Below are 27,722 nucleotides of genomic sequence, written 5' to 3' on the forward strand. Positions count from 1 at the left end.
AACTCATGCGTAGACTCCAGACGATCCGAAACGCAGCCGCCCGACTGATCCTCGACCTGTCCAAGAGAACCCACATCACCCAAACCTGAAAGACCTCCACTGGCTCCCGGTCCAGAAGAGATGCCATTTCAAGCTTCTACCCCATACCTTCAAAGCCCTCTACAAACAAGGTCCTGCCTACATGAACCACTCCCTGCACTTCCACCAACCTCCCAGGAGTCTCCGCTCAGCATACCTCGCCCTCGCAGAGATCCTTTGAGGAAAACCCTTCTTCCAAAGCCTGGAACACCTTCCCTCTTTACTCCTGCACTGCACCGTCGCTGACCGACTTCAGGAAGGGTCTCAAGACCTGGCTCGTTCACTAAAACCTGCAACAAGCACCTGGTACCCTCTCAGTTGACAAGCCGCGCTAACAAGTAAGACTTGATTGATTCATTGATTGAAGATGGTAGGAGATCGTATTGAGATTTTTTTTAACATGATAAAATGGGGCAAGTTTAATGTAGTTTGGGGGTATTCCAGATATCAGGTGTGTTACCAGAAAAAGAATAGTTGAGGGTGACTGTCTTCTTAAAATGAGGAATTTTGATACAAAAGACATGATCTGCTTCTCTGGCATGTGCTGCCACAAGGAGCCTGTTACATGCTGGCTTTGATTTGTTGTATTAATATTGTCTGTTCTCCAAGTCTTTTGCTCTGGGGTGAGTTCAATCTTTTTGAAGATGGATACATCTCAAAAAATGCCAAAGTAGATTGGATTGTATGCAGTTGATATAGTGGGATTGATTCATATAGGCATTTACGAGTACCTGAAGTGGTGCTCCTGTTGAACCCTTGTATGTATTCATGAATGCCTTTGTAAAGTGGCCCCAAATAATCTAAATTGGGAATCAAATGAAATATTTAGGTAATATTTATCTACAAATAGAACGGTATATGCGCTCTTTGCACTTTTACTAATAAGGAGATGGAGGTTTTGGGGTTGATTCACAAATGCATGTAACAGCAAGTAAAAAATGCAAATGAAGTGCTACATATTACTTAATTGTGAAACAAGCCCCCACATCTCAAATTTTTGATCCATTAGATGATCTTCATTGGATGCCACATGCCTGAAAAATACCCAGAAGAGACTGAATTTCGTTGATGTAAAGTTTTTTTGCTGATTGCACTCGAGGTGTCTTAATTGAAAGACAATCAATAAAGTGATTTAAAATGCCCATATTCAAAGCCGGAAATAAACAAGTCCAATTAATTGATTTTTTAAATAATTGATTTTTTTATTGAAAATAAATTAATGTGAGATCATGAGAACAATTATGAGTATAGACTACACAGACACTCTCAGAAGGACACATTACACAGAACAAATACGCAATGATCCATCAGAGCACATATATGCCATGCAGTTGAGTATAGCTGTGCTTACAACATCACTTCCTTGCGGGACACACTGTGACCCAAATTAGGGCATTAAGCCAGAACTCTTAACATACACCCAGCTCAGCTATAACAACACACACACACAACAGCACTTGCCTCTGTCAGTTGTCTTCCACAGACATACTTCTGTGGGGAACTAGGTGCGCCTGTTGGCTACTATCCTAAAGCATGTGCGGATGATTTGTTATAGCCCTCTGGTGTCACCCAAGAACATTCACCCACAACTCATTGAAGCTGGCACGTTCACCCAACACAGGAAAATACTCAGTTACTCTGCTGACAGCACATCTTCACAAGCTTAATCAAACTCGAATCTGCGATTGAAAGAACTGGTTGCAAAGTCACAAAACCAATGAGATGCCATGTGAATGGCAATATCATGGCTTAATGCCTCTAATGGTGTGCCACCTGAGGCAGATAGCAGATACTCTATGAAAGTATATTTTTGATCACGTGAGTTTTGACTATAGATCCGCAGGGGTGGCTCCTCCATTGGCGCGGAAGAGCGCCGCCCCACTTACATTACCCCAAAATCTCCAGAGACAAAAAATAAAATGGTAATTCATTACCATTTTATTTTTCATCCCCTGTCCTGAACAGAGCGTCAGGACGTGGCCGGAGCTGCTGCTGTCTGACAGCCGTAGGGAGGACTGTCAATGCACTGTTTAAATTGCGTGTGTCTTTTGCCCTGCCGCCATGCATGTGCCAGCCAGACATGTCTAACCCAGATGTCTTAAGATAGGTGGGCTAGAGCAAGTGCAGGCCTCCAGAGCGCTGTGGAGTGCTGATCAGGGCGCTGCTCTCATGCTGCATGAGAACAGCGCTAGGATTGGTCAAGGGAGTTTCATGGTGGCCGGGTTGCTATCGAAGATAGAAGACGTTCAGTGCGGAGGATGTCATGTTCGTCTTCAGGTACGTTTTTTTCTATATAATGTTTAAGCGGGTGCATGCCCACTCCTCCCCCCACAGATGCCAGCCACCACTGTAGATCTGCACACCAAGTCTGCTCAAAACATGGATCGAGGAGAGATACTCTTCTGACAATTGTTGTTACCAATGCTTTTTTATATGCAAATAATGTTTTCTGATTTCTGATGCTTGAATTTTGTATAGATTGAGCTCCACTAAATAACTCATCCTTTAACAATCTAATAGTATGATCTAGTGTGACTTCGATGGACTTGTATTTGTCATTGCCAAGTCTCATTAACCTCTTGCGTGCCCCGCCCTTTCCCCGCCCTGTGCCGGGCTTTCTATTAGCGGGCGGAGTTCATGACGAGATGGTCTCGTCATGGGCACAGCGCAACCGCGGCCCATGACGAGACCATCTCGTCATGGGCACTGAAGGGGTTAAACAATACAAATGTCAATATTGCTAATATAAGTACAAAATGAAAGGAAAGGACATTTAGCTAGCAGCAGGGTGCCAAAAGATTCCATATAATCATGGTGCATGGATTCCATTAAGTTATATTGTTTAATAATAGGGGAAATTGAGCATAAATACTGAGCATAAATCAATCCTCATACAGCTGAGCAATTTTTCTTGGCAAGAATGTTTAAATTAGCCCCATTCTGGAGGTCACGACTAAGGGCCTGATTATGATGCGGTTAGGGAATCTTCCCGATCGAATCGGTTTGGAAATGGTTTCTGACCTACTCAGATCGGGAGAGTCCGACCGACCGAGTATGATGCATCTGGATGCTTCCAGATACGATTTGGTTGGACTCCCATTGACTTCTATGGGATCCTATGTTTCTAACTTCATCGTAACCTGGCTCTCGGTCAGGAAGACACGTTCCCGATCTGATTCGGAATGAGCAAATGCCATTAGGAGGCCTTCCTATCTGCATCGTAATTTGGCCCTAGGTGGGAGTGCTTTCCTAACCGCATCGTAATCGGGCCCATAAATGGGGCATCCGGGCATGGTTGGGTCATAACAGCTTTTAATGCAGCCTTACAACCTGCATCTAATAGGAGAAATGGCAGAGTGACAGAATAGTTAGTCCAGCCCTGAATTTGAGTTTATATAATATTTTCTATAGGTTCATAAAGTCATAAAGCTTAAGCAGATGATTCACAAATGTACTTATCTCGACTTACCGTTATCGAAGACTTCCCAGCAGTGTTTCCATGCTTAAGTAAGGATTTGGAAAGTTTTCTCTGTGAAACGATCTGTAAAAAAACACGCAAAAATATGGATTAGAAAATATTTTGGGTTTGTGTTTAACAATTAGGCACATTGTGAGATGTTGACAAGGTTTGATCTAACTGCAGTGCTTCCAAATGTAAAACACTCCCACAACTGCAGATTTGTACCAAAGTCAAAAACGTTTTAGTCTGGAATTGTGTCTGGTTTTAAGCCTTGAGTTGCAGATACTTCACAGATAGTGGGCTGTTCCTGTACTGCTTCCAGAGTCACCTTTAGTAACTAATGCTCCATCTTTAAAACATTTTTAAAGTTGTGCTACTTACTTCATACAAAAGGATGACTTTAAACTTTATTAAGACAGATGAATAGAATACACACTCACCATGAATTAATAAAATCACGACAAGCAGTAGCATTCTCAGAAAACAATTGTGGTCTGTTTTGCAGCTTGTAAGCCACAGTTCTCTTGCCAGCGCCTTCAAAAAGCATTCACACATTTCATTACACTAGGGGTGGGCGGAATTTGTGAAATTCACTTTCGCAAATTATCGCGAAAATGTTAAAAATCTTCGCAAACACGCGGAAATATCGTGAAGATGCGGAAGTTTTTTTCCCGCCCGTTCGCGGTATTTTCTGCGTGGTCGCGGCTCGCCAACTTACCCATGCGGTTGCTCGCGGGCGCGTCCGTCTTGTTTTGCTTGTCTCGCGGTGCATGATCGCGAGAAGAAAGACGTGATCGCGCGACCGGATCGGGAAAACTTGTCGGCGAACGCGGGGATTCAGGTAAGGCGATCGCGCGCACGCGAGAATGTATTATTTTACAGCGCGAGCAAGCAAAAAACTTCCAGTAAAATGCGGATTGCAGAAATTTTGACATTTTCGCGCTCTCCGCGGAACGCGAAAATGTCAAATTATCGCAATTTCCGCGAGCGGAACGGAATTTTAGCCCAGGCCAACATTACACAAAGAGCAGACTGACAGCGCATGGCAGGGACTTTCCTCACTTTCCCAAATTTAGGAAATAGTTCCAGGAGCACCTCTATAAAGAACAGTACATTAGACAGCAAACCAGGTCCCTCCCCTATCTTTCCCCCACTTTATGCTTTTCTTTGACCCTCTATAGTGCTCCACTGCCTTTTGGCTACATTCCTACCTTTGAAATACCAAATACATGCATACAGGTATGCATTGTTGACACAGGAATAAAGATCCCACTCATATAGGTAGCATCCACCCCAGTTGGCTGCATTAGCCCTCAGTTTCAACCAGCCGCGGTCCGTGCAGGTAAGAGCGGTGGGCCATGATTTCGGCAGACGGCGACGAGAGAAGCTAAATGTGACTACAACCACTGGCCAAAGGCCCCTCTATGTGTGTACATTATTCATGAATTGTTTGGAAGAACTATAATCTGGCGAGACAGCTAAAGTCAGAAGTAAAAACTGTTTATACAGTCATGGTTAGTGGATAATTTAGATACATCCTCAAATCCCATCCTCGTACCTATATCTTTCATTTCAGATAGTGTTTTAGTAGATGATTCTTGAGAAGGGCCTTGAGCATCCCTTCAACAATATGAATAAAAGAGTTCCGTTGCAGCTGAGTACTCCAGCTCAACTTTTCTGCCCAACCAGGCATCACAAAAGGCCTTAATGTTTCACTTGGTGCCACCTGGTTCCATGCGAAAGCGATGAATCCCGATTTAAAGAAGCGGCTTTTCAGCGTTAGACTCACTGCTGCCTAAGAAGCTCTACTTTCAAGGCTTGAGAGGCTAAGTTGGCAATGAATAGTAGGTATAAGGTAATTATAGCCTTAGGGCCTCATTCATGAAAACTGTCGCATCGCTGCGATAAAACAGTGATGCAACAAATTTCACTTCGCCATCCTTGCGAAACGATGGATGCGCCGCATTTAATGCACGGCACTCTATGTTGCAAGGAAAGACAGACATATCAGGAATCCTGATGTATCTCTTGGCGCAAAAGTCATGCATTGCTGCTGTTGTGTCGCAAGCATGACTCGACTCCAGCAATGTGTGGGAGGGGTATCCTTAATACACTCCATCACTCTTATGCCTGACATGATGCAGGCGTGAGGTTTTGATGCAATGGCGTCCTAGAAGTGGTGCACTGAAATCTTATGGATTTCAATGCACCACTTCTACGAGGCTTTTATGCGGGGGACCCCCACCCTGCATACATTATACTTGGCGCAGGTATAATGTGGTGCAGGGGTTTACAAAGTGACGCATCTGCTTAGATGTGTCACTTTGTAAATAGGGTGCAACGGGCGCATGTTTAATGTGCGGTGTAAAATTGTTGCAAGGGCTCAAATAAGCCTCTAAGAGCCCTCCGTAGCTGTCTCTACCGGCCATTAAAGTCCAGAGGCGTAGCTAGAGCTTGTGGCGCCCAGGGCTATCCCTCAGATTGCCGCCCCTGGGGGGGGGGGGAGGGGGGAGTTGCTGGGGAAAAAGGACGGCAAGCACTTGAAAGAGGACCGAGAGACACGTAGTATCGCCGCTTATAGTTACCTCGATCATGCAAGTTACATGCACATACATGACACGGTCCAAGGCTACACAGTTGAATACACTGGTGACTGGCAGTACAAAAGAGAACACACAGACTGCAGGATCTATCTGGGGACTCAGAAAAACCGCATGTGACATCCATCAGAGAGCTGCGTGAACAATTACCTGGTAATCCCCTCAGCACAATGCAAACATGCACATACATGACACTGTTCAGGGATCCATCATCTACAGCTGACATTAAACGACCATTCATCAAGGTCCCCCCATTAAAACAGTGCACTTTTTGATCTGCATGGTACATGTTCTTTGCAGCAGGCATATTAACCCTCTGTGCTACCGTTCCAGGAGTCAACCCTTCCACTAGACAAAAGTCGGAAGAACATTAATCACCGAAGTTATCATGACATTTTTATTGTTTCTGAAAATTGCTGGAGGCCAGGAAGGTGGCAGCAAGTTTTTTTAAAACCATAATATACTTGCAAACACTACGCACCCACCCGAAATAGGTACCCAGTGCGGTCACACCGTTTGCACCGCCCTAACCTGCTCAAGGTTCATGTGACCTCAGTGACAGAGTCACAGTGACTGGATCACTGTTACTCTAGTGTGTGCTGCTTCGTAGGCCTGCCCGCAAGACTGGAGATGAACTTCAGTATGGATTGTGGTGGACAGGCCTTCAAGGTTAACTCACAATTGACACCACTAGCGCACACCTGCTTGTGCTAAGACATCAAGCCTTCTAAGGTCTAGTGGGGCCTTGTAAGGTCTAGCATGGGAGTATGCTCCCTCAGTAAAGTGGTCTGGTGGACTGGTCATAAAGGCTGAACCCAGTTCCCCAGTTCCAAATTCGACAGCTCTGGCCATAGTGCCACATCCTCTCCCCCACTGAACACTATACCGCCCCACTGAGAGAAACACGCACTGCCTTCAACTACAACCTAATTGTGCCCGCTATAAACACTTGGATGTGGCTCAATTCAAATGATGCACTTGATAAGAGTAATATGCTGACTAAAAAGCAAACACTCATAGGGAATGCAAGATTAAGTAAAGCATGTGAAATGTAAGCAGAAAGAACATGGTTAGCTTAACGGTCTCTCACTCACTATTCAGAAATCAGCGAGTGGTTTTACCTGAAAAGTTAAGGACATGACTACAGGGCCCTGAAGGGAACCGTTTCAATGTCCATTGCTTATATCCTTAATAAACATAAGCAGTATGGTTTAAAAAGACCACATCCATAAACAGAGCCATGGTACGCATTTTGTTTTCCAATCCACCCATCAACCAGGTATTGCAGTACCTCCAGGAATGGTGCACTTCCCCACCTGGGGACAACAATGCTGTTCAAAGAAAGACGAGAAAACAAAAGTATCGCTTCACTGAAAAGTCTGTAAAGTGAGGCTGATGTGTTTGGATGTGAATAAAACCAATCTGGCCACTTTCCAACCACTCTGTCTTGCTTTATTTAGTTATGTATTTATTTTTCATATTTAAAACCTTCTATTTCTCTCCATCCCGCTGCACTTTGGAATAGAAAAATGTCAGAAAAAGGGCATTTCCCGCAAGAGTGTTTTTCTTTTTTGGATCCATTTCACAGGGAAGCAACTAAATGAAAGAAGGAAAGAGGTTGTGAACCGTTTCTTCAAGTCACGGTTTTCAGTAAGTGAGCAGAAAGACAGAAAGAGAGGGAATAATGGAAGAGAGGGGGGACAGCTGCCAGCACAAAAAGAAGAGGACATTGCCCGAGTCCTATTCCTTCTCTGCCCGTCCCCGAACGTTCACGAAAGCAAGCCGAGCCTTATCGGAATGCCTTTGTCCGCCCCCAAAATAGTGCCACCTGGGGCGGACCGCCCCACCTTTACCAAGGGAACAGGCCTATAATGGCCGGTACACCCCACTACGGTTGGCTCTAAGGCTATTAGAACATTCCGCCCCTAGAGGGCAAAACGTTCTAATTTCTAAAACAAAGGTTTCACGGAGCCCGAGGGGGTTGAAATCCCCAAGGGCTCTGTAAAGGCCTTTGATCACAGCAATAGTTGTGAACAAACTTTGAAATGTTGCTGCTCCAGGATTCTATCGGCCATTGGAAGCCCAGAGCACTCCATTGTCTTCAATGAAGCTCCCAACATTCCAATGTCCTAATATTTCCTAAAACTTCCTGCCAAATCTATTGATCATCGACCTAAGTTAACAGTACCCCACCACAAACTTCTGCTTCACAAAGGGTTTTTTGAGTAATGACTTCAGAGTCCTTCTAAAGTTTTGCCACAAATGGCATCAAAGCAAACAACAATTATGACATCACTGATGAACAAGCGAAATTCCAGCAATTACGGTATACATCACAGTAGTGGTAGAAACACATTTGGCATAATTGGCGGCATTGATGGGTATGTAGTGTTATTCGGTATTTATACTGATTAAAACAATTGCAACAAGTGCAGTGTACAATATACTAAGGCAATATATACATTGCCCAACAACAAGAGGTGAGGATTGATTGCTTAGTAGAGAAGGGTTCTAAAGGCAAGGGATATCACCGGAGCGGGAGGTCTAACTCTAAAATGGCGCCCGTTTTGGATAGGAGCACATAAAGCCTGATTCTTTCGCCAAAAAGCAAATATCTCATTATTCCAACTACATTGAGGGCTGCTTCCTAAACCAAGGAGGCCCCTTACATGAAAGCGTGAGAGACCTAGAAGATCATTTTGCAGGGCTCTGGGACATATTGACAAGGTGGGCTCATGCCTGGGCCTAAAATGGCGCCAACCTGTCTTGGTGCAGAGCTTCTACAGGCACCGAGATAATGAATCTGCGGGGCAACTGGAACCTACACAAAAAGCCGTATACACAGCCTGATCTTCTTACAACAATCCATAAGGGAACCCCCTGAGCACAAAGATAGGCGAGGCAAGTCATCACCTAAGAGGCTCCACACCCGAAGAAATTCTGCTGTTTAACACACCCTGCAATTTTAGAGCCAAGACGTGACTCCACTCAAGGGGATCTCTCTTCAACAGACCCTTCACAGACCAGACCCCCTACCTCATTTATGCCTCCTGAAAAAACAACAAGGTAATAGGGTCTCCAACTGCTTTGCCCCAGCAGAATCAGACGGCAACTTCCGCGGCAAGGCGGACACTGACCCAATGGCCCTCACAAAATAAATACTTTTATCCTCCCTTTATGACTTTAAAAAGGAGCTACGTGAAGAACTAAAGGGGTATATGGGCTACTCTTTGACTGCTCTGAAAGCAGATCACTCAGATAAAATGTAAATTTATTTCCCCATCCATACCTCGCTTGCACTCCGAGATGGAGGACATGGCGGACGGCGCCTCCCAGTAACACCGGGACTGATGCATTCTATGGAACTATGACGATGCCCCATGAGCTGAAACTTTAAACTGTGTGCACTTACCGCGGAGCCCGAGTACCCTTGGCCGCTGCCCGGTGGAGCTGTACTATGCAGCTATAGCGGAGTCTGGCTCTGGGACACCCCTCGGCCGTCACCTACCCAGCTGGACATCGGACATTGTTTTTCACGGTTCTTCGCGGTTATATCTGTATCTCTTCTCGACCGCTTTGACTGCTTTGTTCCCCCTGGAGTACTTTCCCCTTCAGATCTACCTGACTCTGTCTGCTTTCCTCTCCCCTGTTTACCTTTCCCCCATTACCTTCCATTCCCCATATGATGTGTGTCTTGGATATGCTACGCGGCAATATCTTATATTATTGTGTAAGCTCACGTTTCTCCCCTAAGCATATACTGGTAACTGCAACTGTAACGGATGGACCTATGTAACAATGTTCTGAAACAATGTCCTATCTCATGTAAAGCGCTCTGATACCTCTGGGTCTAGCCAGCGCTATATAAAACTTTTCAAATAAACAAATAATAAAATAAAGGCAAAAACATAGTCTGCTGAAACACATGAAAGCCTAAAATATGATTTTAAAGTGTAATCCTTATTTGCAGTGACTGCGCAGAACAGTTTCAGCTCTGGTGTGCATTTTGTTACTAAAAATTTATCTAATTGGCCTAAATTGTTTTATTTTTCTTCGAGCGTTGAGAAAGTTAGCAATATTCTACTCTAAAACAATCCAACTTGCAAGCCACCATCACAGTCTCTTCACTAAAGAAGAGAGGCTTGCATTAACCAAGAACGATGAGTGAAGCAGAGGTCACAAATCACTTTTCTGAGTCTCCTGTAGGAAGATTTGAAAACAGATTGACAGAGGAGACACAACCTTTATGACTCACTCATCTGCTCTCTAGAAAGGGATATGTCATAACAATGACTACCGTTGACAAATAAACAGGTAAAGGGACTAAGGAGAGATAAAATGTGACAGCGGCTTCCTCAAGCTCCGTGAGGGAGTGTAGATCTGAGGTGGAAGAACATCACGGTTTGCATCTGAGCTTGTTAGAAGGGACAGCTTTGGCTCCCCACACTACGGAAATTCTTTATATGCCCAGAAATTGGCAAAGGTGAAACCATCTGTCCATATGGAAATGAATTCTCACGCAAGACGGGACTATGCACATAGTCCCCATCGACAAACTTGGAAAATCTTACCTCTGGAGTTTCAGCTATAATTAAAGATGGCTGTGGCTGGAAGATGCAAGTTGGCTCAGAGGTAAGGGTCTCCTGCAAAAGAGTACTGACCGGCTACATTCACTTCAAAGTGACAAAGATGAGTAGAGGATCTCAAATGGACCAACTCAGCAGACATCTAAGACTGAGTGTAGGCAAGGAGAAACTCAGGTGAAAGACAAGTGAGAGGATAAGGCTGCCTAAGGGGCACGCTTCAGTGTCCCTCCTTCACAAGCCTGCCATTTAATTTTAGTTAGACCCTACATGCTTAAGATTAAATTATGGTAGATGAGCGCCCTAGAACTATTTTCGGCAGGCAGGGGTCGTACACTTGTTGGGCTTCAGTCCAGTGCCCGAGATCTGAGATGTTGGTCACAGTTCTATGCAATCGTCCAATTATTTCCCTCAGAATACAGTTACCATCATCTGAACTTTAAGAAGTTGGAGATAGTAGAATGAATGTGAAAAATTGCATGTCTTGTGAAAATTATGTGTATTACTCAAATTACATTTGCACGGTTGTCTGCATTAAAATTGTTTGCAAGATTAGCCCTCACATACAAAAGTCACATAAATGATCTGCTCTTTGCTGTTTCCACATGGTTTCTAAACTCACGTGGTGAATGTTGTTCCGGCAGTGAATGTCCTGTGGCAGGCACAGTTCCCATAAAACATGTTTGCCTTAAACAGTCGGTGTTCTACCATAACATTGTTTTGAAAAATGATGTGGGACACAAATGTTGTGTCAAAAAATAGAGTATAATGGGAATAGTAAATCTGACCTCTCCAAAGTCAAACACTTCCCTCATGTTGCTCAGGTGAGGATGGGAGTAGTAAACCTGAGCCCTTCCAAGTACAACCCTTTCCCTACTGTTGTTAACGCTAGAAAGGGAATATTAAAGACGACCCTTCCAAAGTCCAACACTTTCCCTACAGTTGCTTATTTTGGAGCGAGAATAGTAAATCTGACCCTCCAAAGTGCAGCACTTTTCCTACTGATTGACTGTTGTTCTTGTATGCATATGCAGGTAGAAAGGGGCAATTAAGGTTTCACATGAATATGACTCCTGACCACTGTTGGGTGGCTGGTTGCTGCATGCACAGTAAATGAATATAGGATACCAAACCACCTTCAAGTCAGCCCTCACCACATACCAAAAATGCCTAAAAGACATGAAAAGAGGTGCTCCGGCAGACCAAATCTAAGCCAGCTCTAACCACAGCAAGGAACTCTTCAGCATTGTCAGAGAGTTGTCCTGCCCACCAGGCACTGAGAACACAATCTCCTTCCCAGGAACACTGCAACACCCTGGCGGACTATTTCCACAACAAGATAGCCACCATCTACAGCAACTTCGAACCTCAACAGACCAACCTCCACAACCTCCTCACACCAGCGGATGCCGCCTACAACCACTCGCTGACCGCATGGGAACAGCTCACCACACAAAGCACCACAGCCATCATGCACTCAATCCACTCTGGAGCACCCAAGGACCCCTGCCCTAACCTTATCTTCAACCTCAGGAGCAAGGAAATCAGTGGCGAACTCACCTCTGTTCTCAATGCATCCATCACCACAGCCACCTTCCCCATAGGATGCAAACAAGCAGAGGTCAGACTCTTCATCAAGAAACCCTCTGCTGACCCCAGCAAACTTAAGAACTACCACCCCATCTCTCTGCTCCCCTTCACTGCCAAGTCTTTGATAAGGCCATCAACCTCCTACTCACCGAACACCTGGAGAGAAACCACCTGCTGGACACCACCCAATCGGTTTCCACACCAACCACAAAACTGAGACCACCCTGATCGCTGCTGCTGACGACATCAGAACCCTCCTTGACTGGGGCGAAACAGTGGCCCTGACCCTCCTCGAACTCCCAGCAGCGTTTGATACCATATCTCATCAAACAGTCATCAAAAGACTCCACCACATTGGGATCCAAGGAGATGCCAACACATGGATCGCATCCTTCCTCACAGGACAAACCCAGGGAAATGCCCTCTCCACCTTTCACTTTAGAACCCAAGAGCACCATCTGCTGTGTCCCTCAAAATTCTGGACCCCTCGCAATGGGGATTCCGACCAGGGTTCAGCACAGAGACTGCCCTTCTGGCCGTGACTGACTCTCTTAGACAGGTAATGGATGCTCGAGGATCAATAGTATTGATCCTATTAGGTCTCTCTGCGGCTTTCGATACCATCTCGCATCCAAAGCTTGTGGAAAGATTACAGGCTTGTGGTATCCAAGGAACTGCCTTAAAATGGCTGCAGCATTTTTTGTGAGACAGACAACAAACTATTATATTAGGGCCTTATCTCTCAAAAAAAGAAATTCACCTGGATAAGGGCGTACCCCAGGGTTCCTGCTTAAGTCCGACTTTATTTAATATATATATGGCCCCACTGGCAAAGATCGTAGAGCAGTTTGGTTTTGAGATAATTTCATATGCTGATGATACTCAGCTTATGTTCACTGTTTGCCCTAATTTAGAAACAGAGAAAATTTGTTTTATCGCTGGAATGCTTGCAATATCCAGCTGGATGACTGAGAATTGCCTCCAGCTAACCCTGAAAAACCGGAGATCATGCTAATGGGGAAAGCCTCAACCATCTGGTCAGACGAGTGGTGGCCCCACCAATTGGGAGCAGTTCCTGTGCCTAAACAAAGTGTAAAAAATGTAGGGCTAAAACTTGATCGGACATTAATTATGAAAGATCATATTGCTGCCACAACTAGTTCCTGTTACTACAACCTGCGTCTTCTGCGCAGGATCTTTCCTTATTTGCCCATTAACTGTCACAGAACCCTTGTGCAAGCTACGGTGATTAGCAGATTGGACTACGGGAACGCTCTGCTGGCCGAAGTAGGGGAGACCTTGCTTGTTAAGCTACAGGTGATCCAGAAAACCGCGGCAAGAATTATCCTGAATTGCCCGGCAGGCTCTCCTTCTGGCCCTCTGTTGCGGAATTGATCTGGCTACCAGTGAGGAAGCGCTCCTATTTTAAAATCTGTTTTCTCATATATAAAGCCTTGAAAGGCAAAGGTCCCTGCTATCTGCAAAGAAAACTTACAAAACATGTACCTTGCCGAAATCTCAGATCTAGTACACTAGCCCTTTTACAGGTGCCCCGAATACGTCTCAAGCGTACAGGGGGCAAAACTTTTTCTTACCTTGCTCCAAGGTACTGGAATAAGCTACCAATTGCTCTCCACGAGATCTCCACCTACAGCACATTTAGGAAACAACTAAAAGCTTACCTGTTTTAACTTCTTATGGTTGGTCTCTCAGTCAGGTTTCTTTACCAGAGCCGAGATGCCCCCGGGTGAGTCCTGCGCTATAAAAGTGGAACTAACATAACATAACATAACAAGGTTCATCCCTCTGCCCCCACCCTGTTCAATACTTACATGACGCGCCTAGCCAACATCATCAGAACCCATGGCCTCAACATCATATCCTACGCAGATGACACCCAGCTAATCCTCTCTCTCACAGAAGACCCCTCCACCAATAGGACTAACTTTCACAATTGCATGATGAGTGTAGATGAAGACCAACTGCCTGAAGGTCAACATGGACAGGACAGAAGTGCTGATCTTTGATAAAAACACTTCCTCGACACCTGGTGGCCCTCCAAACTCGAACCCACACCGACAGACCTCGCCCACAACTGTGGCATCATCCTGGACAGTAAGCCCACCATGAAACGTCAGATCAACGCAGTCTCCTCCACCTGCTTCAACACTCTCCAGCCGGCTGGACTACGGCAATGCATTCTATGTGGGAATCACCACCCAACTCCTGAAGAGACTCCAGACGATACAGAACTCAGTGGCCAAACTCATCCTCAAACTTACCAAATGGATCCACATCACTCCCCCCACCTCAGGAACCTCCACTGGCTTCCCATTCGGAAAATATGCCAATTCATGATGCTGATAAACACCTACAAGGCCCTCCATGACCAAGTACCAATCTTCAATAATCATCGCCTGAACCTCCACCAACCCACCAGATACCTGCGCTTCGCCTCCCTCGCCCTCACACACACCTCCCACATCCACCAATGCTGCAGTGAAGGATGATCCTTCTCCCACCTCGCTGCGAAGCACTGGAATGACCTTCCACTTCACCTCTGAACATCATCCTCTCTTCCGGAATTCAGAAAGGGACTCAAGAACTGGTATTGTGACTGATCCCAGCAAGCACCTAGGGCCTGGATACCCTCGCCGGTGATTAGCTGCGCTCTACAAGTCCAACCTGATTGATTGATTGATTGACAGGATGCACTTTCTGTTTTTTATAATTTAGATTCTTGAGGACAAAGCAAAAGGTATGGTATAATTAGTGAAGAACTACATTTCCAATAATGCTCACAAAACCCCTCTGTATACCTTACTTTATTAATTCCGTAAATATGCATATTTAATACAACATGATTTAAAGCAAAGATAAACATAAAATGTGCTGTGAAAGTAAACATTGCACTTTTATAGCCTTTCATAAAACCTCTCCAGCTTTGTGTAGATGAAAGCTCTGTAACAAGAAATGGAAAGCGACTATTCGGGCCCAAACACTATTCTAATTACAATAAGTGGAGAGGATTCTGAACAGAAAATATGTACTCCATCTGAAAGCCATCTCACTGCAAAACAGACTGTACATTTTCCACTCACTTTTCACCTTTCAACTGAACTTTATGAATGAAAAACCTTTCTTTCAGGCACACTGTAAATTACAGTGAAATGTGTGGGAGTTTATAAAGAGAAAAGCAAATTTACTATTTTGCATGCCACACAGCGACTAAGGTTACTGTGCTGCGTTGCGTCAAAGGGAGAGAGAACAGGACAGCATCACACCAGTAAAGATATGGCACTGCTGCAATTTTAAGCTGCATAGAGTCAAGCAGCCATCTTTGCACCATAGTGTAAACGTGTCTGCGTGAGCCTAGCATAGACTTTGTACTGGAACTGTACTATGCCGGTGCAAAACAATATGCTTAGACTTACTCTAAAACGTTTCCTACTTTGGGTGCTGCACTGTACAGCATACAGGCACAGCTACAATTGTTTGTAGAAAAGAAAACGTTTCTCCTTTTTTGGGCCTGCCTCAAGGACGTCTACAAATGTTAGTAGATAGGGCTTTGAGTAAAAAAACATGGGTTCATATGTGCTGGAAATTACTTTCCCAATCTAGCTGGTGGGCCCTTAATGGTTTGTGAACAAGTTGGAGTTTCACAAATTCCAACATATGATGAAAAATCCACAAACCCATACATTTCCTGTTTACTTGTATTTCATCTGGTCATAGCTGTGCTAACTGGCTGCAATTGGTCAGTGCACAGATATAGGGTTAGGGGAAATATGTTGTTCCAATGGTTTTCTTCCGCTTTCATCCTCCACGTAAAAATATCTTTGATGCACAGAATATGCTTTGCCTGCGTACATATGTACCCTGAGAAAATATGGGGTTTTTCAGGACCTTTCCCCCATTAATTACACACTTAGAACAGCATTTGTCATAAGTATAGTCAGGCGTACAAATAGTGTGGGACAAAGATTGAGAATGCTAGTTAATGACCACAGAGCTGTGGTAACCCACAGACAAGCTCCTGCAAATTTCCATGTTCCCAAACATGAGCTAACCTAACTACCCACCCTCACAGCTTCTCCCATTTACACATATAGGTAATGATTTTGTGCATCTGAATAAGATGTGGGCACCCAGAGAGCTCTGTGACTCTGGCCCAATGATTTCAGCCTTAAAGGTCAAAGTCACAAAGTGGATATTCCTTGTCAGAACATCACTGTGCAGAGCTTTACCCACCTTCTGACAACACCACTGGATAGCACCACTGGGTAGAGTATTAAAGAGACATTCTTTCCCGGGCTATGGTATTCTGCAGGATTTAAAGTCCTTTCTTATCACCAAGATCTTATCTTGATATCTCCCAAAAATACAATCATTATTTTAAAATACATCTTAGGGCAGTAAATCGATACATGTTGCTATACTTATGTGCATTATGAATGAATGTTGGATCTGGTTTGCATTTTGAGTCCAGACTAAAATATGTTTAAAAGCCTACTTCAGTGAAAACACAGCAAAAAAAACGATTGCTTTCTGGATAAAATCCATCCATGAGATAAATGATTTAATATAGCCTCATAGACCTTGCCAAGGGCTATACCAGTTTTTAAAGGCCCTGAATCTGAGAGACTTGGCCCAATAACGAGGGAGAGGGCCTTTAATAACTGGTATAGCCCGAGGCAGAAGGGCTATAAGGCTATTAGAACATTCCAACCACTGAGGGTAGAATGTTCTAAATTAAAAAGGGAGAAACATGAAGACAAACATTGGAATGTTTGAGCTTCAGGCTTATACCGGCCATTATAAGCTCGGAGCACTCCATTGTCTTAAAGCTCTCAACGTTTCAAGGTTCTAATGTGTAATGATTCTTTGTATATTTGAGATGTAAAATAACCCCTCTTGCATTGCAATGTAAGCATTTCATAGGAGGTGGAATGATTCACCAAACAGCCAATAGCATGAGATTAGACGGTGATAATCCTTAAGGGCGGGGCAAAAGTAGGGGTGGGTGATAAATTCCGCTCAGCCGGCAGAACTTTGCCCACTCAGTGTTATGCTTGTAACATGTAGTTCAGGCAAAATGCCCCACCAATGGCTACATGGCAGAGTTTTTCTCATGCGCGGCTAGCCAATGGTAAGTTGGCAAGCGCGAGCAGGAATTGGCATACCCTAGCATACTTTTCGGGCAATAGGATGGCACACAGCAAAATTCTCTCAATGCTGGTGGCCGTGACCGTTCATGGTGAGAATACTGGCGTTCAAGTAGAAAACCTACTCAAGCGGCAGCAAAGAAGCAGCGCCCTCTGGCACACTGCATGGTGCCTTTTTTGCTGATTTTACAGCACGGAACAAGCTTCTGGTGCTGAAAATCAGTGCGGTGTGCCAATTCTGCCGTTTACGGAACTCCGCGGAATCTCCATGAGTTCTGCACACTCCTAATAAGTCCACTCTATAAAAGTGTTAAACCATTTGTAACAACAGGTTGCTGACAAGCTAGACGTAAAAAACTTAACTTAATTTCCCCTCAGTCAAACATAGCAGTGAGGCGTACCTCCACATAAATCCAAACTGACAATTTGCACAGGCATGTGACAATGGTTACACGATTTGTGTGCAGAGGTCAGGCAAATAAGCACACTAAATGTATTTCTTTGGTAGCAAATATTTTAATGTCAAATATTTTTTGAAAGTGCAATCTGAATTCTTTGGTGATAAAAAAATGCAATGAGATTTGAATTGCTACTATTATATGTTTTATCCTTGTTCCATGGGATATTGAATTGCTGAGATTTATTTGTGAAAGTTAACTTTGAGTCTGTGTTGCAGCTGAAGGAACGTTGGGTCATATAGTATAGAGCTTCTGGAAGAAAAGCAGGCTGTGGGCAACACAGAGGGGCATATTTACAAGACCCTATAGCTGCAGGAATGCCACTTTTAATGACTTTCCTGTGTCTGTAGGGGCTTCGCCTTACTTACTTACTTACTTAACGTGGCTTAACACCGCCTTGTAAATAAGGCACCCTTTCACGCTCTACATAATGTGAAAGGGGTGAGCAATGGGCGTTGCCGTGGGCGTAGATAGGAGGTAGCGCCAAAATTAAGACTAGGGAAAACCTCAACATGGCGAAACAAGGAGAAATGCTTTGTTTCTCCTCGTGTTTTCTATTTCTCTGTGTGCTGCATTATGCAGTACACATAGAAACAGCAAAATGCCATGAATTGTTATTAATGTGCAGTAAGGGACACCTTCCTGCACATAACCAATCATTCCCTCAATGCAGACACTATGGTGTAAGGGTGCCTGCGTTGGCGCTAGGCAGCTTAATTTATGAGCAGCCCTAGAGAAAATGCAGGTATCTTTGTAAATACGGCTCATTCCTGCGTTTTCAGAATGGCGGAGTGTGTTCTCAGCATTTTGGGCCCGATTCACAGAACTAACTTAAGACAAAATCCTAAACTTACTACCATTTTGGTATTCACAGAAGGCACTTACTCATTTTGGTATTCACAGAATGCACTTACTCATTTCGGTATTCACAGAAGTTAGGAGTCCTAACTTTAGGACTCCTAAATGCCTTCTGTGAATACCGAAAGTCTTAAAATTAGGATTTTTCGCAGTTTAGTAGTAGTATAGTTAGGACTCCTAACTTTAGGACTCCTAAATGCCTTCTGTGAATACCGAAATTCTTAAAATTAGGATTTTTCTCAATTTAGTAGTCCTAAGTTTAGGACTCCTAACTTTAGGACTCCTAAATGCCTTCTGTGACTACCGAAAGTCTTAAAATTAGGATTTTTCGCAGTTTAGTAGTAGTATAGTTAGGACTCCTAACTTTAGGACTCCTAAATGCCTTCTGTGAATACCGAAATTCTTAAAATTAGGATTTTTCTCAATTTAGTAGTCCTAAGTTTAGGACTCCTAACTTTAGGACTCCTAAATGCCTTCTGTGACTACCGAAAGTCTTAAAATTAGGATTTTTCTCAGTTTAGTAGTAGTATAGTTAGGACTCCTAACTTTGGGACTCCTAAATGCCTTCTGTGAATACCGAAATTCTTAAAATTAGGATTTTTCTCAATTTAGTAGTCCTAAGTCTAAACTTAGGACTACTAAATTGAGAAAAATCCTAATTTTAAGACTTTCGGTATTCACAGAAGGCATTTAGGAGTCCTAAAGTTAGGAGTCCTAACTATACTACTACTAAACTGCGAAAAATCCTAATTTTAAGACTTTCGGTATTCACAGAAGGCATTTAGGAGTCCTAAAATTAGGACTCCTAACTTCTGTGAATACCGAAATGAGTAAGTGCCTTCTGTGAATACCGAAATGAGTAAGTGCCTTCTGTGAATACCAAAATGAGTAAGTGCCTTCTGTGAATACCAAAATGGTAGTAAGTTTAGGATTTTGTCTTAAGTTAGTTCTGTGAATCGGGCCCGTAGTGCTTAACACCATGCTCTGCCATTCTCTGGAAGAACCCTGAAGAACTAAGAAAATCGGCGCATTGCTCTTCTTTTTGCTGTTTTCCCCGTGCAGTACTGCTGTGTGAGACGAATCTCCACGCATCGCAGCGCCGCTGCCAAGACGATGCAGCGCCTGTCGCGGCTGCAAGAACCGACGCATCGTGGGCTCGTGGCTGAAGAAACCGACGCAGCGCCGCTTGCTGCCGCCGCATCGATTGCCTGCACATCCCGGATTTGCATGCATCACACCTGTGCAGAAAGTTTTCCTGACGCATCACCTGCAGACCAGAATCGTCTTGGAGTTGATGCATCACTTCCACCTACAGTCCAAATTCGGTGCATCACTTCTCCTGCGTGCAGTAGGACTGTCTCCCCAAGGACTCAGGAACTGACTCATCTCTTTGTTTCTCAACGCTTCCCCTCTCTGCGGCTATTTGGCCTTTTGAATTTTGACGCATCCACAGGTGCTTTGCATAGAATCACGCTTCCATGAACCAAGCTGCTTGAAACCTTTTTAAAGTCATATTCTTACTACATGTATGTTGGATTTCTGTAGTTTTAGTCTTGTGTTAAATAAAGATACTTCATTTTTTTAACTGGTGAGGTGTCCATTTGTGGTGTTATCACTGTATTATTGTGTGGTTTGAGTACAAATACTTTATACATTGCCTTTGGGATAAGTCTGTCTGCTTGTGCCACGCTACCCAGAGGTTGAGCAGGAGTTATCTAAAGTGTGTATCCCCCTTACCCTGACTTGAAGCAAGGGTCCCTATTTGGACAAAGGTACCTACCTCTGCCAACTAGAGACCCCCATGTCTAACAATAAAGCAGCATTAACGTGAATTGTTTTTTATGGAAATGTAGTAGTGATGGCCTATACAATTATCATGATATGTGTAGTGGGCTCAGTATACGATTCTCTATCTTTAACCCTAAAATGAAGATACATGTCAACGATGCAAGGAAGAGCCTAACAAGTCCATATGATTCGAATCTCCACTCACAGTGGAGGCCCAAAAATGGGTTGAACTATGACAAATGGTATAAAATATAAACATTTTTCCTGGTGTACCTGCCCTTGATTCTGGTGTAACTCTGATACTCCAGTATCCAGAGGTTCTCCTTTCTCTGTTCACTTATCGTTCTCACTAGTAATATTACTTTCTTCCATCTTTCCCTCTTCCATGCACTCTTTCTCCCTTTTCCTTTATTTTCTTCCATTTTTCCACCAAATATTTACTTAGGATTGATATTTTGGAATGCCCTGGTGGGGAAGAAAAGTATAGTATGAACAGCTGTATATATAGTATATGAGGGCACTCAGCACTCCGGTCAAGGAGTGGCAAGAGAAACATAGAAACTGCACATGTCTTTTGGGCCAGCAGGCCTTGCTCATCCCACCTCACAGTGAAAAATTATATAAGTTTAGAACATTGATGCATAGTCCTCAGTAAGACACGAGGCGCGTGAAAATAAGAGGCCAACATCTCCAGCAGAATGTTTTATGTCAGTGCTTCTAAACCATGGTTCTCCAAAGCCAGCCATGGAGGGCCAGATCCATGCCAGATTTTTAAGGTAACTAAATGTTTCTAAATGGGGATATGCAAAAAATCTGCCTTAGATCCGGACCTCCAGGACCGACTTTGAAGAACCCTGTTCTAAACCAATGAGAGGCCGGGTTTTATACCTACATTGTTATGGACAGTGGCGTAGCAAGCTCAGGTGGTACCCAGTGCGGAAAAACACTTGTCACCCCCGGCTTGACAAAATGGCAAATATATGTGTTTAAAACACATATTGTTGCCATTTTGTCACCCCCCCCACAGTGATGACACCCGGGGCGGCCCACACCGCCAGCACGCCCCTTCCTACACCACTGGTTATGGACAACGAAAAGACTGTCACTTCCACCTACGTGTGCCAGTGCTCCAGCCACGTGTGCAAAGCCAGGAGCTGAAAGTGCAATGCAAGGTACAGATGAACAGTTTGAGTGGGACATGTTCAACGGGTATTAGGACAATTCTTTAAAGTTGCTGTGTTTGTGTGTCGCGTGCTTGAGTCTATGCAGGAGCGTGGATCGGCTTGTATAAATGAGTATGCGCAGTTTTGTAGATACGCGAGTATATGACTATGTGGTGCACAACCCAGTCCACCAGTAAAGTGCAGGCCCGAGCATGGCACCATATCTCAAGTGATATTGATTGTTGTGGCATTAGGAGTTAATTGAGATGACGATGATGGGTTCTCACCAGAATCATGTTTAATTATAGTTATGTCCACAAAGTTTTACCAATGTAACAAACTGCAACTTCAAGAAGCCACAAACGTTATGACCTTTTTCAGTGAGTGAAATGTTTGGCACGTAAAAGCATATTTAGGGAGGTTGTTCCTGCATGAAATATTTTACCAGACAATCCTTTCACATAGGTTTTGATGGCTTTTGCCTTACAAAATCTAATTAATGACAGACTTTAATTCTACATTTTTTTTAACCGTTGCCAAATTTGTGAGTTTGGTGAGGGTGTTGAAGGTTTTCAAAAAGTCACCTAGTTGATAATAGTCCAACTACAACTAATTTGTCAGCTTCTTCTAAGAGACTGCCTTCAATTACACATCCCAGGATTTTAGCATGTTCTATTGTGGTCAGTGGGCGGTACCCCGAGGATGTTACCTGGGTCAAAGGAGCATCTTTCAGGAGAAAATGTGACCAGACCACTCTAACCTCCCTTTGGGAACCATTCAGGCCCAACATGTGAAATCTGTACACAAGCTCAGACTGTCTAAGTATAATCAGCTACATCTCAAACAGAGGTTGTAGCCATGGACTACCCAGCAGCAGTGGAATACAGATGTTAAATTAGGAATGGATTTCAACAAAGCCCTGCAATGTGCCGCACCTTATTTTTGGCAGTTTTTATATAGCTCGAACTTGGGCCAAGGGCATTAGAGTGCATTGCATGAGCACCAGATTATATTACATAAGGTTAGATTTTTTTACGGCATCTGGAAATTAAGTGATTTGCCCCAAATCACAGAATGTTGAGCCGAGACCAGGATTCGAACCTGGCTCCCTAGTTACAAAACAGGCAGCTCTGGCCGTTGAGCCATATTTCCTTCCACAGACACAAAGTCCCCCATTGTAAGACACAATTCCATATAAAGGATTTAATACACTTAAGAAGAGGACTTTGAATTCACACTGTTCAAACTAGCTTTTTGCGGCTGAAGAAGCCTCGAGGTCAGCTAGTACCAGTACGACTGAAAGACCCTCATTTACTGTAGTCAGATTTGTTCTGTCCTGACACTCAGAGGTACTGGGACTCTATGTGGTCTTGCAGCCATTGTGTTACCACAGGCCATTACCCCTTTGGGAAATTGGTCTTCAATTTGACATCTCTATGGAATCAAATGTAGGCTTTTGTACAAGCAGCATGATCAAGGCACTTTAGCACATTGACCAGCAAACTATAACTGATTTGTAAACAATTATGCTTCTGCTAGCCAATCAGCCTAAAAACATTTGCAGCAACTGACCAGTGCAAAATAGCATTTTTGTATTGACCAATCAGTGCAATAACCAAGTCATGGTGCAAACACTTTAATAAGGACTCATTCTGGCTCTTTCTGGACATCCAATTTAGAAACAACCCACAGTTGGAAAATAAAAAATATTTTTGTTTCTTAACCTGCAGTAAAAATTCCATAACAAGTGGGCATTTTGCTCTATACCACCGTCCTAGGAAGGGGACTGTTAGCTTCCATGTTAGAATGTTTGAACAGGAAAGAAGGGTAGCCAGTGGCAGCTGCTGCTACAATGAACTTAGCTTTTGGTGCCTCACCACTGCCCTTGGTGGCCATCATCTCTGAAATCAATCAATCAGTACATTTGTAAAGTGCGGCTAAACACACAGTAGGGTGTCCAGGCCCTGAGGAAGTGGCAGTTGCCAATAAATCAGTTGAACAGCAAGGTCTTGAATGCCTTCCTGGATTCCAGAGGTAGCGGTTCGGAGGTGCAAATGGAGGTTGTTCCAGGATTTATCCATGAGGTAGGAACAGGAACGTCGTCCACTGTTGCTCTGGCGAATGCGAGGGGTGTGGGTAAGGGACAGGGATGTGGATGTGGATGTGCATCACAGGTGTCTGGAGAGCTCGTGGAAGTCCATGCGGCGGTTGATGTAGGCTGGACCTTGGTTGTGCAGGGCCTTGTGGGCATGGCTCAACATCTTGAATCGACATCTCTTCTGTACGTGGAGCCAGTGGAGTTTCCTGAGGTGAGGGGTGATGTTTGTTCATTTGGAGAGAACTCACTTCAACACTTTGTGAAAACTTAAACCCTGCCTGTATCACGTTCATATACTACTATCTTGCATAGTGTTAATCACCTAATATATAGCAAGGAATGTGCTAATTTTTTTAATCCAATATGGGTGTTATTTTAAAGTTCTTTGAAGCTTCCTGTGGTATTCAATGTGTTAACTATTTTTCATGGCCCAAGAAGGCCATGACAAATGCAGATTTTCTGAAGGCGCAACCTCCCTTTTGAAATTTACTAGTGAAAGCTGGATCTCGGAGAACAATGAACCAAGTAGTGTATGTATGAATGACAGCTTCTCCTCATGGACGATCGGCACTTCCTCCGAGAGAAGATCCTGAGACCTGCTCATTAGACCAGCTTTTACTGAGAGAAGCAAGTGCCTCTCACATGATTAAGCTCCGTTGTGACTTGTATTGTGTGAAAAAATATATATATTGGCTTAATTCATATGTATTTTTAGCTCTTTTCTCCAACTGACCATTTTCTAGCGAGAGCCCTAGTCAGATGAAAAGGCAATTGTCTCAGATCTTTTGTTGTACTGTCTGCTATTTTGCATTAAATGCTCGTTGATTTTTAGCCTTCCTGACTTTTGTGGTTTAGTTTTAACAAGTTTGAGGAAACAAAAAATAGTTTCTGCAATGACCACTCTATGCAATTCATATCCCTTCAGCGGCAATTAGGAGGAATCTTTGGGCAAAGTAAGCATGATGTCACTTGAATTCCCTCTGAAATTTCGGTAAATCGAGGTCCGTGGAGGACAGGCCCTGAAACACTTTACCCGCCCATACACATCTTGCTGAATGGTGTTTTGCTGTTGTTAGAAATGGGGGTCTCTAGTTGGCAAAGTTATGCACCTGTCCAAGTAGGGATAAGGGACTTAATATATTATGATGTGATATATCGCGTAGACTGTAGCATATCCATGTATAGTATTAAACCGTAAGGATGCACATGATAAAGCTATAAGATGTAATGTGAAGCAATGCTATCAATAAAAACAGTTTTGCAGAGCAGACCCAGCCTATTCAGGTGCCAGTGACCCCCTCCCCCCCCCCCCCCCCACCACTCTAAATGCAGAAAGGTCTATTTAGCCTGGATATGAGTCACCCAGGAAAGGCAGGACACACCTAAACCCCCCTTGTGACTCTCTAGAGTGAATGCACATCCCCAGCTCCAGTCACTCCAAAACCAGATGGTGAATACATAAACAGGCAGAGTCACACAGGATGGTTAAACAAGAAAATGCCCACTTTCTAAATGTGGTATTTTCAAACACATAATTTAAAAACCACCTTTACTAAAAGGTGTGTTATTAAATTCTGAGTTCAGAGAGCCTAAACTCCATTTCTCTATTTTGTCCCAAAGGAATGTTACACTTGTAAGATGTTACAAGGTAGCTCCCATGTTAACCTAGAGGACAGGCAGCCTTTTAATAGTGAAAAAAGAAATACACAGTATTTCACTATCAGGACATGCAAAACACACTAGCACATGTCCTACCTTCCACATGCACCCTGGCCATGGGGGTACCGTGGCCCTACCTCAGAGGTGCCTTACATGTAAGAAAATAGAAGGTTACGGCCTGGAAAGTAGGTGCACTTGCCAGGTCGACGGGGCAGTTTACAACTGCGCACGCAAACACTGCAATGGCAGGTCTGAGACACATTTACAGGGCTACTCATGTGGGTGGCACAACCAGTGCTGCAGGCCTACTAATAGCATTTGATTTAAAGGCTCTGGCACTTTACTAGGGAGGTACCAGTAAATCAAAAATGCCAATCATGGATAACCAATCACAATCACAATTTACACAGGGAGCACTTGCACTTTGACACTGATCAGCAGTGGCAAAGTGCCTAAAGCATCCAAGCCAGCAAAACGAAATCCCGCACACAATCAAAAAATGCAGGAGGTAGAGGCAAAAAGTCATGGGAACCTCAAGAAAAAGAGAGTTACCCCAGTTGGGCCAAAAGGGACTGGGTAGTTAAATCTTAAGACAAAATTGTCCTTGTGTGCTGTGTATTAATCATTACATTAAGCAAGTCCACTCAGTACAAAGTGAAAATGATATCTGCAGATTCTAATTTATTATACAACAAATTTATTTAAATTTTTAAAAATTTCTTTCATGAGAATTATACATTTAAAAATACAATTAATTTGATTATCTAGACAAACAATTCCTAATATCTAGATCTAAGTATATTCTCAGAACATATATTAGCATAACATCCACTTTCATGCATATAGAGTATTTTACTTCACTTAAAAACAAATTCTTTAAAAACTTTCCAGATCCACTATTGCGGAATCCATTTCATTATCATTGAATAAGTGTCGACCCAGCGTTTCGATGGATCGTTTATTGTATCTCCGCCTTCTTCAGGACTAATTCAATATAAACAGATTTTTCTTAAACTATGTTAAAAACAGACATGAGATCTAGATCTGCATGAAAGTGGATTTTATGCTAATATATGTTCTGAGAATATACTTAGATCTAGATATTAGGAATTGTTTGTCTAGAAAATCGAACTGATTGTATTTTTGAATGTATTTTTAAATGCATAATTCTCACGAAAGAAATATTGAAAAAAATGAAATTAATTTGTTTTATAATATATTAGAATCTGTAGATATCAATCACTTGTTTTTCACTTTTTTTGTATTGAGCGAACTTGGTTCAGTGTATACTGCTTAATGTAATGATTAATACACGGCACACAAGGGAAGTTGTGTTGTCTTAAAAAGTCATGGGGAACCACACCAAGGATGCCAAGTCTAACAGTTATCTGCGTCCATTCAGAACGAGTGCTTAATTGGAGCTAGTGGTAGGGCCCACCTCCCCTTCTTTTTGCGGACCGGCTCTTAATTTTCCTCTTCAGACTTTGACTTAGAGGAAGAGAGAGAAAACACAAAAGAAAGGAGAGGATGAAGAAGCAGAAGATGGAAAAACAGTAGCTAAAGCAGAAAGCAGAGATGAAAAAGAACCTGCAAGAGTGAAATAAAGAATTGAGATTTTGGTGGTGGAAATAAAGAGGCACGAGGCAGAATAAAGACTTGACAATCTCGACATTCATCAGTGCTGGCTGTGGGCTTCTGAGAAAACGGATGTATGATATTACAACGCGGGTTTTTACCACGCGTGCAGTTAGATAGCATGCGTTACAACGCATGCGATGTTACAACGCTATGCCATTAGAACGCAAGTCTTTACATCGACTTGCGCTAGATGGCTTGCTGACATTAAAAAAGTGTAATTTACTATTCCAACTCCAGTCCACTTAACAGTAGGGAAGGTGTTGGGATAGTAAACTACACTATTTGTAATGTTAGCACGCCATCTAGCGCAAGTCGATGTACAGACTTGCGTTGTAATGGCATAGCGTTGTAACATCGCATGCGTTGTAACGCATGCGATGTAACTGCACAGCGTGGTAATAACTGCGTTGTAATGGCTGTTCCCCGAGAAAACCTTTAGGCACAGACACTTACATTTTCCAAATTGACCGTACTGACCATAAGAAAAACATACTTGGCATGCCTCAGGGATATCCTGTGTTTCACCTTTTCAATCACATTACAGAGTGCCTTGAAAGTTTACAACATGGACATGTGTTCATGTC

At 43.4% G+C, this 27,722-nt stretch overlaps 1 protein-coding gene across 2 annotated transcripts in view; it reads right to left on the reverse strand.

The window, feature by feature from the left end:
- CPNE4 (copine 4) overlaps window positions 1–27,722 on the reverse strand; it is a 1,366,646-nt gene that overhangs the window by 665,129 nt on the left and 673,795 nt on the right. For both annotated transcript variants that reach the window (XM_085630665.1, XM_085630664.1), the window contains exon 4: window positions 3,548–3,619. In XM_085630665.1, coding sequence (XP_085486791.1) covers window positions 3,548–3,619 — 72 coding nt within the window. The remainder of the gene's footprint in view (window positions 1–3,547; window positions 3,620–27,722) is intronic.

The sequence above is a fragment of the Triturus cristatus genome, chromosome 10 (genome assembly GCF_964204655.1).
Source record: "Triturus cristatus chromosome 10, aTriCri1.1, whole genome shotgun sequence".
In the NCBI taxonomy this organism is placed as follows: Eukaryota; Metazoa; Chordata; class Amphibia; order Caudata; family Salamandridae; genus Triturus; species Triturus cristatus.